A 13,938-nucleotide genomic window follows, 5' to 3' on the forward strand; every position below is an offset into this window, starting at 1 on the left:
TTTCTTTTTCATGTAAAGAGGTAAAAACTCAGTTTGAGAAGTCCCCCAGATGTGTTCCTACAACCGTCTGCAAATGTATACATTATTTTGTTATAAAAATGTATGTGACTAGAAAAAAGAATAATAATAAGATAAACAATCTCAAACTATTCTTGTATTTCTTATGGACATTGCATTTGTCAACAGTATAGTCATATTAATTGTAGTGGCAAAAAAACAGTTTACACAAGCAATCCCAGAGCAAACAACTGAACACAGATTGTGTATTATTTTGGCAGCAGCGCTGGAAAGCGCGAGGTTGACCTTGGGCTTGTTTGACTGATTTAACATTTGTACCAGTGGCCATTAAATCACAGTAAAATGTTATCCCATATAATAATGTACAGGATTGATTTATCTTTTTCTGTAAACCATAATAGTGTGTTTATATGATTTAGATTAAGAGTAAACAAATATTGTAAAATATGTCATAATGATAAAACAAAAGAAAGGAAAACTAGCTTTGTGGAATGTTTATTATTTTTATTTTAACTCAACAGGATTGGCTGGACATAAACATACAAAAAGGATATAAACAGTAGGGTTATCTTTATTCAAAATAAAAGTAATAGCCTATTAAACTACACTTGTCAATCAAGGATTTGTGTTAAAGTGAAGATTGTCATCCGATGTTGCTTTGTGTATCTGATGACTTACACAAAACGCATGGTTGCAAGGACACTTTTTTCTGTTCCTTCCATATATACTGTATGTTTATTGTTAAGCTTTAGTTTTAGACTGATCAATTAAAACATTTCTAATTACATTAGGTATATGTTTTTGATGATTTTTCAGATGGGTCAAAGATGATGATAAACAAATGTGTATTTTCTTTACAGACTGATTCTGTTATATGTGCACCATAACATCATCCAGAGGCTTGCGTTTCAAGTCAGGCACTGTGGCGTCAGACGCAGGATAACCTACAGGAAGTAACATCAACAGCTTCTCATTGGCCGGCCGTTTGAGGAGGATCCTGAGCTGGGGGCCGCAGTTTAGAGGCGTCGATGTGACGGTGACGAGACCCACGTTCTGATTAGCAAATGGACAGAGAGAGCAGACATTCAGCCACGTTACCATACATGTCAAGTAGCAGTTTATCCTAAAGCGCATGCATACCCTTGTTTAAATGGCATTAATGAGAAATAAAACAGTTATCGGCTGATGTATATTTCAATGGGCGGTGTTATTCTTTACCTGTAAGGCAGCTAACAGGGTTCCACAGGAAATGGAGACACTGATTTCATTGTAGTAATGTGTCCTTTTCTTGTCATTTGGTAGAATCCCATAGGTCTGTTTGAATACAAGGACTAGATATGGAGCAACATCCAGGTAATCCTTAATCCAGTTTGTCCTGCAAGAGGAAGGACGTTTTGAAAAATGGGTTAGACATGTGAGAGATTGGAAGTTGTAGGAAGACTTAACAGTACATTAGTCCATAATGAAAGATAGACATAGTGTAAGTCAGGCTGACATTTGGGATAAGGGGATAGGGATGAATCATTGTACGTGCAGTTAAATTGACTTTTTCTAGAACAAATAAGCAAATATTAATGAGGGAGGGTGGTGTGGGTGCTCACTTTAATTTGGCCAAATCATTGACCCACTTGTCCCCCATCCTCTGACGGTAGTTGACCTCCTCCTCTTCTTCTACTATCTGTCTGATCTGGTGCTTTGTGTCGGGGTCTGACACCACGACAAACGTCCAGGGCTCTGTGTGCGCTCCACTAGGGGCCGTACCTGTCCAGATGAAGGAGGCAAGTTGATAGGAAATAATTAAATAGCCACATCCCCCACTAGATCAATGTTTACGTTTTTTGTATTTTGGTTTAGAGCATATGAAAAGTGGTCCATTTGTCTTCACATGCCTGCAGTAAGGATGACATTATCGATGACTTCTCGTGGGACTGGCTCAGGGCTGATGAATCGGACAGACCTCCGCTGGTTCATCAGAGTGTACACATCCTTGGATCTCTGCAGCATCGTCTCCTCGGGGTAACGTGGTGGAGTAGGGTACATGTAGAAGGTCTTCCTCCTCGTGGCTGTCCGCCCAATCGCCATGCTCTAACAGGATGACAGACAAAAGCAGGACCAGTGAGCACTATCCTATATACAAAATGCTAAATTGTTATTGCAATACAGCTTGTTCTTGGATCATTATGTAAAGTTATATTCAATGATGCAAAACAAAATGATTAGATTTAAAACCCAGATGACATTATGTTATCACGCACATATAATATGTTGATGAAACTGTATGCAACAGACTAACACGTTGCCCGTATATCAGGTAACACGTTGCTCTCTGTTTTAGCCAAAGTTGGGTCAAGTGCACTGATACCTTTAAGTACCTCATAATTACATGCTTGACTACAAGAGTCAGTTTCAGTTCATGTTGCCTACTGCAGAGGGCACTTTCATTAGGATTGATCAAAAACATCTTTAGAAATGTTGCATTTAAGCATAACGTTTACTAAAGAAATACATTATCAAAAATAATTAAATGAACAAAAATGTAAAAGCACTTAGAATGGCCCACATCAGAAAACATTGGATAACATATTGATGCATTATGTGTTCATTATTTAGATGTGCAGCTGGTACAGGTAGTAGTAACTACCTTGTACTTGTTCTACCTTTGTGGTGGCTTGTTGCCCTCTGGGGACAATAAAGATGACCTTTCCTTACATTATTATGTCCCTAGGCTGCAGGCCGTTTACTATTACTGATTTACCCAACTGTGAATGATTATGTCTAAAACCAAAGACATTCACTTATTGATAAGGGGTTTTTACATTATGTGAAATATGTCTGGTGTTGAGATTGGGGTTCTTGCCTAGGCTACATATACTTTGTTTCCCTTAAAAAAGTTTTAGAAAGTGGGAAAGAAGTTTCTGATTAGCTCTTACCTTCCTCTTTTGCTGTGATTTCTGTATCGTCCTGCAAGTCCTGGTCCACCCACGGTCTAAAGTCTGCTTTTTTTGCCCCTTCAGTTTTTCCAGGGGGGGTCGAGGTGGTCTCTGTCTCCCGTGACCTCACCAGCATGAAGCCTATCACCAGGCACAGGACCACAGCCAGGACAGGCGTGAGGACTGACAGCAGAGCCATGAGTGCTTTAGAGTACAGAAGAAGACCCGGTTACTCGGCTGAGTGCAGATTGAGTGTTATGAAAAAATGCGGAGTCAGGGCTATCTTTGTGAGGAATTTGGCTCTTAGGTTGCAGCTCTGCCCCACAGTTACCCGCTGTTTCTGTTTTTAATGTCAAGAAATGGCACCATAACCAACATATGAGAGCCCTAGGTATGTGTTCAATAATGTACACGTGCTACAAAGTCAATATTTTACCTCTTCCTGTTGGTAGGTAATACCTGACTGTTTCATTTGTAGCTTTCTCAAAGGGCTGTTTTAAAATCGAAGCTGCAATTGGCAGGGAAGAAAAGTGTGTTATTTATATTTTTCTAAATTATAATTTTTAGTTACTCAATCCTAGAGATGTACCAGCTCTACTTCTGACTGGTGTGACATAAACATAAGAGGCAAGTGTGCATAGACTTTAAACTTAGATTATTTTTACATCATAGTAAGGGCACATGTAATGCAATAACACATTTCATCTTATCCCAAGCACGATATTTTGCAATATATACAGTGAAGTAACCAGCATTCAGTTCATGTGTATATACTTAATCCCTAAGATCAAGCATAATATGTTGATGATTTTCATTCATTACTTACAGTAGGCCTATGTGGTAAACAAAATGCTCACAATGACCAACAGGTGGGGCAAATATTTCTGCCAGGATGAACTCACTGGGTTCATAATTACCTCATTTGAAAACATGCTGGTGATCAAGAATCAGGTAAAGCCTATGTATTAGCCTTTTTACAAATACATAAATCACACACACACATAAATAATGTAATGGAGTTGGTTCAACAAATGAATAATAAAACAAAGCAAAAGAATAGCTTGGCTAGAATGTATAAAAGACTGAAGCTTTCCAGCATGGGCTCGCTCTCCAGTGCGCACTACACAGACAAGCACATTGAAGAGAATCTAGGTGGCTCATTGCCCAACAATACCCACCTTAACATATCATTTATGATTCTATTAAAAATATTTCACTTTCTAAAACAAGCACAGAACCTGCATAATGATATCTTTCAGATTCATTTCAGCTGTCAAAAACTAGCAGCACTTCCCTTTACACCAATTTAGCAATAGTGGGATGGTCACGTCTTAAGATGTTTTATAACTTGAAAATGACATCATTTGTATTTGGAAAATAGGCATTTGCAAAGGCTTCCTTTTTTTTTTTCATGGAAACCTTGATTTCAATGTTCACACCATTTACATCCTCGGATGTTAATTTCTTTCAGTGTTCGCTCCGCCTCCTCGGCTGTCTCCGGCGCTGCGCTTTAAATAGCAGCTGTTTAAAAACTCCTCACCACTCTCCTGTCTGCTGTGCATCTCTCAGTCTCCACTCACTCGCAACATTTTCCTAAAACACTAACCCCCTAACATCTCGCAATGTCGGCCGCCAGCACCGAGACTAGCGCCCCACTGCCCACCGTCGGCAGCCGCGTCTTCTTCCAAGGTGCACCCGCAGTTGGCTGCGTGGGCACCGGCCCCATCACCGGAGACGACCCGGTGCAGAGGAGACAGGGCAAAGTGACGGTCAAGTACGACAGGAAAGAGCTGCGGAAAAGACTCGTCCTGGAAGAGTGGATCATCGAGCAGCTCAGCGAGTTGTATGACTGCGAGGTGAGAGGAGCCTAAATATTAAATCACACACGGTTTGTGGGCGACACCTTCAAAAACATACGGATATTTTAGGGAGACAGGTGAAAAAAAATCTGCAGAAATGCTTTATCAATTAGATGGCTTAAACCTATATGTTATCTAATTAGGACTCACTTTACTGTATGCATTGAGTGACATTGATAGTTGCTTTGCTGCTCATGTGATTGTGTCTGTCTTTGCAAAGGCATCAACAAATGCACCCGTTTTATAGCGAACCCCAACATCCTCCATTAAACAGACTGTGTATTTGGGTTTATTGGTGTCTCTTTGTCCTCAGCACCGATACCTGCTGGATTTTTGTGGCAGAAGCGAGAATAGCAAGGGGCATCAAAGCGACACAAAAGCTGTCTGGTGTAATAATGATGCCTCTTTACACTGTGACTTTGACACATCGCATTGTCTCCTCTCTTATCCTCTCTGTCGGTGAGAGAGAGAGAGAGAGAGAGAGAGAGATCTTTGGGTTTTTGGATTATGTATAATATTCAAGGTGTATGATTAGAAAATGCGTTTTGAAATAATTGTATTTTTTTTTAAATCCTGAATGTGATACTCCTTGAGAGCAAAATGAGGACATGATAGTGTTCCAGTTCCCTTTTAACTGAAGCTTTATGTGTGGAAATTAATTCCTCAGTCGCATTTCTGACCTTTCAAACCCTCTTCACCTTTCGAGGGATGATCTGTCGCCAGACGATATTGACAGCCCCATTATTCTGCATTCACAAGTGGCATTCTTTAACATTTAAAGGGGGAGGGCAGGGATTTGTGTGTGTGGTTAGTGAGCAAAAGAGAGATGGGGGAGCAGAAATAAAGAGATTCTATAGGTGGTGGTGTGTAAGTGCATGCGTGTGTGCCCTACAGGATGCTGCCGGAGTCAAGTTGGGGGGAAGGGTACGGACTGGAGGAGAGGGAAAGAAGGGCAGTGGGTTAAGGATGTGCTGATGCTGTGACTCTCCTCACCAGCCAATCACCTCCTCTGGCTCTGACCCCCTTCCTCGCAACAGAGGGTCCGCACACACACATATGCACACATACAGTCAGTCTGTCACCTCGGAACGCAGCCAATCAGAGATGGAACAGGCAGTGTGAGCGTGAATACACATGCCTTCACACATGAACCTGTCAGACTACACTGTGGGGATGAGTTATATTAAAATATGGAGCATAAGGGATGTGTGTGTGCCTGTGGCTACACATCATTACCAAGATTGATTGTATTGGTGCGCATGTGCAGAAGGGAAACACCTGCACAAATCACAGCAGGAGACTGAATATCAACATCCAAGCATCATTGTCTGTCATGAGTTTGTCTACTGACTTATGAAATGCACATAATTCCTCCCCATACTGTAGGCATACGACTGTCCTGCAACGGCAAACTGCTACCATTTACATAAATATCACCGAAAGATAATCGTTTTTTAAGCGATCCATACCCCTAAGCAGGATTTTTAATTTTTCCGACTGTCATCTTGTTTGCAAAGCTTCCTCCTCTCTTTACAGTCCTGCTGTGTTTCTCACTTAAGTTAAAGAGCTGCATAGCCCCTCTGAGTGTGGACTGGTTTACATTTCAAAGCCAGATGAGCTCTTGGCTGGGTGTCAGTCTGCTGTCAGCAGGTGCGCTTGATCTACGAGTCCTATGAAGCTCCTCCCGTGCGGATCGACTAAATGATTTGATGTTTGGATGAAGAGGGCTGGGGAGCACCGGCCTAGCGCGCATTTAAGAGTAGGCTTCAATCAACATTTGCCTTTCTCTTCAGAGACTGTGATTTGTTTAATGCAAATGCATATCTAGGAAAATAGTCAAAACACTACAGCAAATCACAATGTTCTTTCAGTGTTGCAGTCAGTCTCTTTTGATTTCTGGATGCCACCATTGTATTATTACTGATGAAAAAGACTCCACTTTCTTGTCTGCAGATGTGCCTTTTTCCTTGTCTTCAATCTAGATTAAACTAGATATTCCCAGCAGCGTGACACCTCCTCATATTATGTCTTTCACACAGCAAATGGGATAATATCACATAATAATCCCCTGGCTCTGTGGCGTTGTAGCCAGTCTGATATCGTGCTGCAATAAGCGCAGTGTTGACTGGTGGTAGAAAGACATGAAGGCTGGCATCATTTCAGAGGAGAGAAGGTAATGAAACCAGTACATCATTACTTTGACATGTTGTCACTGTGGTGCATTGTTAAGGCTTAGTTTCATCTGTTCGCCTAGGAATAGAAACATGATGGCAGTGTTTGAGCAGGTGGACTTTACTGCGCTACAGATTATGTTTGATCACATGACTGTAAACAGGAAGTCACACTCCCTCCATGTCTGTTAACACCTCTATGTTCAGACCTAAGATGGACACATTTGTTGTGTTGAGTGTGCTGGACAGAGAGAGGGAGATAGGCCTACTGCTGATTTGGCGACGCTGGTCTAGCTTAAAGGTCAGACTCTGTATCGGTTTCATAAGAAAACTTGATACTCGAGAGCATCAAGGAGTGTGTGTGTGTGTAGAGGGGGGGGGGGGGTGCTGATGCTGAAGGTAATAGATTGCAGGAAGGGTTAACTCAGATTAAATTGGATTCAGGTTTCAATAATAGCAAGGTGAGAATATGTGTTGCCAATTCATCTTGTACAAAATCTACTTGTACTGTAGGTTGATAAACCCACATAAGGAAAGATCCATGGTATTTTCACACAAAATCGAAATTCTTGTGGAGAGTTAGCTTAGCATAAAAAACGTCAAAGAGCTAAATGCTAGCATTTCTTAAGGTAACAAAATCTGCCTACTAGCACTTCTAAGTTCACAAATTAACAGAGTGTATTGTTTGTGTACTTAATACACAGACTAAAGTGCTGAGCTAGAGCCAAGCTAGCTTTTTACCCATGTTAACAGTCTTTATGCTAAGCTAAGATAGCCCTTTCCTATAATAGCTTATTTGGCACACAGTCATGATCAATCTCATCAACATCTGTGCAAGAAAGCTGATTAGCACATTACCATTAATGTTAATTAAACCTTGAAGCAAACAAGACATTTACTCAAAAAATCATCAATTGTTTATCCCAACTGTGTTTTTCCCTTTTTCTGTAGCTCATTGTCTTTTATTACAATTTATTTATGTGTTTTTCTAACCTACCGTTTAAATTCGCCCTGGGCCTCGGGCTCCTTCCTCCTCTCCCTGTGCGATGGGATAACAGAAGGTGAGTTCTGTCAGAGATGGATCCCCTCGGCTCTCCTGGGATATGTTGCCTTGTTTATTTGGCTGTTCAAAGGACAGAGGGGAGGGGGTGACCGAGAAAAGCCAAGGACCCTCATTGCTCCCAATGCAGCACTTAATACAGTGGAGACCAGCAGCATCTTATTTTTTCCTTTTCCTATTCTGCTCTGTTGTCTGACAAAGCCATTGCTCACGTTACATTAAACTATAAAGAAGGTGCTGCAGCGTTTTCTCCCTCCAACTCATACGGCACGTCTGTCCACAAATTACAATATAGACAATCAGCAACACTTTTGCATAATTAAATTGCAATTTTGCTACTGTAATCATATACAATGGCACTGGATCAGTCTATCTTGATTAGGGCAAATTCCTTATGGAGTTCATTGACTATAAATTAATTTAGTTTTCTCTAATCAAAATTTACAAAAAAGTTAAACTTGACTATAGTGTAATTGAGCCTAGGGAACCAACTGTACAAATCCCCAGATCTTTGGTTTATTATCACATAAGATGAATAAAAGTAGCAAAGCCTCATTTTTAAGAAGCTGGACCATGCTTGGCATTATAGTTCTCATTCATAACACTCCGTTCGATGTCTCACTATGGGATGCGCCTCATCGCGGAGCAAACAGAAGCATCAATCTCATTACGCCAATCCTGATTGGCTGGTGATCTTGACGTCAACATCAGGGGAAATCACCCCCTATAAGTAGCCTGCGCCACGACGCATGCGTCATTCAAAACACCTCTTCTCGCTTCAGAGCACATCTCTAATGGTAGCCGGGCTAGCTAAACAGTCCACAGACTAAAGCTAACTTCGGTCGACGGGCGTTAGCCGGCTACTCTTTCTGCTTCGCAAGAAGACTATAGTACTAACACACCAGTTAGTATTATAAATAATCAACCCCGCCGTTCTTCCTCTGGAATTAAGGTAAGGTTTTGATTTTCAAGTTAGCAACACACCCGTTGCTAGCTTGTTTTTTCCCTCACTGCCGACACCACGGTAGCGAAGACGCTTTTTCTTTTCTCTTCTCACGGAGGAGAAAAGGATTAAAAGAATATTACCACACCAGGTAATATTCTTTGAGAAAAAAGACCCACACCGTCCTTTTTTCTCCGGATTAAAGATAGGTTGGTAACACTTTTTTTCTCGACGTACCTGTTACGAGCGGGTCCTCTCCACGCCACGCAGCGAACGAGATGGACTCCTCTCTCCCTCACACCAGAGGAGTCAGGGACTCGGAGGCTCGAGCTAGCTCGGAGCTAGCTTGTCGGGACAGGATCCCCTCATGTCCATTGATTTGCCGGCTGGCAATCAAGACGCGGGGGCGTCCGCCGCAGAGACTGAGCCCCTCACCATTACGGTCTGGGGCTCATAAAACAGCGGCAGCCGCGGAACCGGATTCCCGCGCCATATCAGGCCGGGACCCGGTGGCGGCAAGAGACGCGGGAATGGGGCCCCACGCTCTACCAAGCTGGGGCTCCTGGCTGCACCTCACCATGGTTTCACCCGCGGAGGATGTCCTAGAATTGGATTACATGGAGGACGAAGAGGATGCCTCTGAGTTCCTCCTGTCTGATTCGGATGAGCAAGAAGACGACATCTTCATGTCAACAGCTCAGGCTGCAAAGCCGGGAGCGATGGCTGCTCTCCCGGGCGATAGCACACCAGCTTCGCCCTGTCTAAGCATGGACCTACAGGCCGTGTGTCAGCACACTGCGTCCAGGCTAGACATCCCGTGGCCCGAAATGGCCAAGGAGATCTCCAGGTCCCGTTACGAGGGGAAACATTTTCCCCAAACAACGAGGACGAAGAGGCAACTCCTTCCGGTCTTCCCGGAGATGTTGGATGAGGTGTCGGTCTCGTGGAGAGACCGGCCCTTTAGCAACAAGGCCCCAATCCAGGGTGCCTCCTCCCTAGACTGTGACGGTATGGAGAGGCTCGGCCTGCTCCGCATACCGCCTATGGAACCGCGGCAACCCACCTCCTACCGAGGATGGAGCCCGTCACCAAGCAGGAACCCCACACTGCCAGCAAAGGCGGACCGATTCCAGTCGACCATGACTGAACGGTCCTACAGAGTCGCAGCGCTATCCGCCAGGGCTCTGAACATTTCCTCACTGCTAACTGCATACCAAGCGGAGCTCTGTGAGGATCTGTCGAGCAATCCTGGACCGGCCACTCTGGACGAGATGGCTGCGGTCACAGACATTTGTCTCCGTATCCAACGCTGCGCCGTCCAGGCCACGGGCAAGGCAATGGGGATTATGGTGGTGCAGGAAAGAGCAAGATGGCTCAACCTCACCAACCTCCCAGACCGGGAAAAGGAGGATGTGCTTGACATGCCCATCGTTCCCGAGGGGATTTTCGGCTCCGCTCTCGCCTCCATGCAGAGGAGATGCGAGTCGAAAAAGAAGGAAGACGAGGCCCTCCACCTCTGCCTCCCTCGAAGGGTCCAGCCGCTGCCTTCACAGCGGCAACTCTTCGCCCAAGCTGCCCCGAACCCTGCTCGGTTTAAAATACTGAAACAGCAGAGGTCGCAGCCCGCCCTGAGTCCCCAGCCCAGGCAGGAGACGAAGGCGAGTTGGCCTAGAAAGTCTCCGGTTCCGGCTGCAGCCCAGGCGCAGCCAACCCAGACTTTCGACCAGCAGTCGAGGAAGAAAAAGCGAGCGGTCTGACAGCCCCCCCTTCTCCTCTCCGTGAATGTGTTCCCGCCGCCTCGAGAGTTGCCTAAACACCATCCTCAAGTCTGCACAAACACATGTCACACACTGGTTGATCACTCTGTCATTAAACATTTGCCGCTGACGCATCCAGGCTTCAGGCCGAGGGCGCAGCTAAAAAAAAATGAATAGAAAATCAATAAAACCAATAAACAGCCCGCCAATTCTTCCCCTTTTGAGAGCAGCTACGGCATCTCTCAAAAGGCGGATTATTGACAGGTCTGTGAAGGCACCACCGCCACGCGCATGCGCAGTGCCGGCTGGGGTCGTGAAGGCTCCACCGTCACGCTCATGCACAGTGCCGGCTAGAGCTGTAAAGGACAGCCCGCCAATTCTTCCCCTTTTGAGAGCAGCTACGGCATCTCTCAAGAGGCGGATTATTGACGGGTCCGTGAAGACACCACCGCCACGCGCATGCGCAGTGCCGGCTGGGGCTTTAAGGGCACCACCGTCACGCACATGCGCAGTGCCGGCTGGGGTCGTGAAGGCTCCACCGTCACGCGCATGCGCAGTGCCGGCTAGAGCTGTAAGGGCACCACCGGCACGCGCAGGCGCAGTGCCGACTGGAGTTGTGAAGGCACCACCGTCACACGCATGCGCAGTGCCGGCTGGAGCTGTAAGGACACCTCCGTCACGCGCATGCGCAGTGCCGGCCGGAGCCGTAAGCGTGACATCTCAGCTGGCTCTAAGGAGCATACAGCAGGAGATACTCACAACATCTGCCTGGGCTTCTGAAAACAGTTATACTTTATCTGTTTTCACAAACCCAGAGAGAGTCAACCCATATTCTGGAGAGAGAGGTTCTCTCTCTTCTAGAAAGAAGGGTTTTATCTATAATGCCCACCGAGCGGAGTCAGATTACGGGGAGCAGAGAGTTTTGGTTATTATGTAATGCGTAGTGGCACTACACCCGACTTTTCTAGTGCGGGACGCGCTACCGACTACGGGTGCTGTCTTTTCACGGAAGGTGGCCACCACGGACGCAGGTCAGACAGGCTGATAGGGTATTTACGAAGGTCGCCCGGTAAGAGGTCCCTTGAGCAGAGACCTCCAGCGGGCACACGTAAACTACCCGGAGCTTTTAGCGGTGTTCCCCACCCTAAAACGCTTCCTGCCTTCTCTCAGAGGACACCATGTCCTCGTGAGGACAGACAACACGATATCGTGTATGAACCGCCAAGGGAGGTTGCGTTGTCTCCAGTCACACACACTGGCACACAAACTGATCCCTTGGAGCGGCAGACGTCTCCTCTCTCTGAGAGCGACACAGGTACCGGGAGTTATGCACCTCGGGACAGAATTAATTACTGTCCAGAGGTGCACCACTCTATACAGACTGGACTCCTCATCCAAGGATCGGGAGTCCGCTGTGGGTGCGTTACGGCGGAGCCGCGTTAAGTCTGTTCGCAAAAGGAGAAAATGCTCAATGACAGCTGTTCTCTTTAATGCACGATTTAAACTCACTGTTAGGCGGGGACACACTCATACACGATCGACCTCCGGGTCCTCTGTGCGTGTTCCCACCCCTGGCTCTGTTACCCCCAACTCTGGCCAGAGTAAAGGAGCAACGCCACACACTTACGGCCCGTCCACACTACAGCGTCGACAGCGTCGACAACTCCAATCTGCCCATTCACTTTGAATGGGGTGACGTCACGTTGCCTCGCTTTTTCGCCGAACTGAATTGTGGGTAGCAGAGCGGTCCGTCTCCGCCGTCTCCGGCGTCAGAAGTTGAACAATGTTCAACTTCTGACGCCGGAGACGCCGGAGTAGCCAGCGCCAGCCAATCAAATCCCGTTTCTGAAAATCTGACAGCTCAAGCCGTAGCCAATCAAACCGCGTCTAAGCTGGGAGAGATATCCCGCCGTTCATTTCTATATTTCAAAAAAAGTTGGAGGAGAAACTAACTATCGCCGTCGCAAATCACCCGGTTGTGTATGACCAGACCCTCTTCACCTACCGGGATACAAACCGGAGGAACCAGGCATGGAGGGAGGTGGCAGAGACAGTGGGTGAAACTGGTAGGTTTTCGCCTGTTTGGGGAGTTTATATATATATTGCTCCCATAAAATCCCTGGGGTTTTTTGCTTTGTATGTCGGGAGCGGGAGATTCATGTGATTGGTTGTTGGTCGTGTTGCTTGAATAAAATCCCCAAGCTCCAGACACGCCCAGCTCCAAGCTTTTTTTGAAGCTGTAGTGTGGACGCTCCGTTACTCTGATGTTTCCGCCCTAGCCCGCAACGTACGGGCTGGCGGAGATATATCAGCTGTTGTGCGGGCAGCCATAGCAGCCCCCACCACGCAGGGACAGATTGTCTCAGGCGGGGGGGGCGATCCTTTACCCACGCCCAGAGCGCGGGGCACTATGGGCCTGACCCGTGAGTGGTACAATCTGAATACAGTGGGACTCCCTCAGAAGGTGATAAACACTATTCAGAGTGCGAGAGCTTCCTCCACCAGGTCTCTTTACGACTGTAAGTGGAGGGTGTTTGAGGAGTGGTGCCTTCAAGAAGGACACATCTCTTTTCAATGTCCTTTTGGGGTGATTTTTATCATTTCTACAGGACTTGATCGAAAAACACAGAGCTTTCTCCACGATCAAGGTGTACCTGGCTGCTATTGCTGCATGCCATGTGGGCTTTTAGGGTAAGACGGCTAGCCAACATCCTTTGGTTTGCCGTTTTATGAAGGGAACTCGCAGGCTCCTCCCTGTCTCCAGGTCGCTGGTGCCCTTATGGGACCTGGCAGTGGTTTTAAATGGGCTCAAAATGACCCCATTTGAACCCCTGGAAGGAGCTGACATGAAACATCTGTCACTCAAGACAGTGCTGTTATTGGCCCTGGCATCCGCCAAGCGGGTCAGCGATACCCATGCACTGTCTGTACATCCCTCATGCACTCATTTCGCCCCAGGGCAAACGAGAGTGTTGTTGAAACCCAACCCTGCCTTTACACCGAAGGTGGTTGGTTCGTGTACCCCAATTGACATTGAGGCATTTCCTCCGCAGCTGGTTTCCTCCGGGGAGCAGCAGCAGGATCTGTTGTGTCCAGTCCAGGCTTTACACACACGCAAAATAAAGCAAAAGTCTAGACAACTTGAAAGGATATGGCGTTCAACTAAACTTGAAGAATCTCGTTTAATTTGGCATATTACT

The 13,938-nt window shown here is 46.0% G+C and overlaps 2 protein-coding genes across 2 annotated transcripts in view; one reads left to right on the forward strand and one right to left on the reverse strand.

The window, feature by feature from the left end:
* Window positions 1-519: 519 nt before the first annotated feature.
* Window positions 520-8,021, reverse strand: iyd (iodotyrosine deiodinase). Its single transcript, XM_034076637.2, is given in 7 exon segments — window positions 520-1,071; window positions 1,237-1,393; window positions 1,620-1,779; window positions 1,908-2,047; window positions 2,049-2,103; window positions 2,949-3,152; window positions 7,976-8,021. Coding segments are annotated over 6 exon segments (894 nt in total). The 5' UTR covers window positions 3,148-3,152; window positions 7,976-8,021; the 3' UTR covers window positions 520-888.
* The window catches only part of ppp1r14c (protein phosphatase 1, regulatory (inhibitor) subunit 14C), a 37,026-nt gene continuing 27,543 nt past the window's right edge, over window positions 4,456-13,938 (forward strand). Inside the window, exon 1 of the mRNA XM_034076640.2 lies at window positions 4,456-4,804. Within this exon, the coding sequence (XP_033932531.1) occupies window positions 4,571-4,804 (234 nt within the window). The 5' untranslated portion in view covers window positions 4,456-4,570. The remainder of the gene's footprint in view (window positions 4,805-13,938) is intronic.

The sequence above is a fragment of the Pseudochaenichthys georgianus genome, chromosome 24 (genome assembly GCF_902827115.2).
Source record: "Pseudochaenichthys georgianus chromosome 24, fPseGeo1.2, whole genome shotgun sequence".
NCBI lineage: Eukaryota > Metazoa > Chordata > Actinopteri > Perciformes > Channichthyidae > Pseudochaenichthys > Pseudochaenichthys georgianus.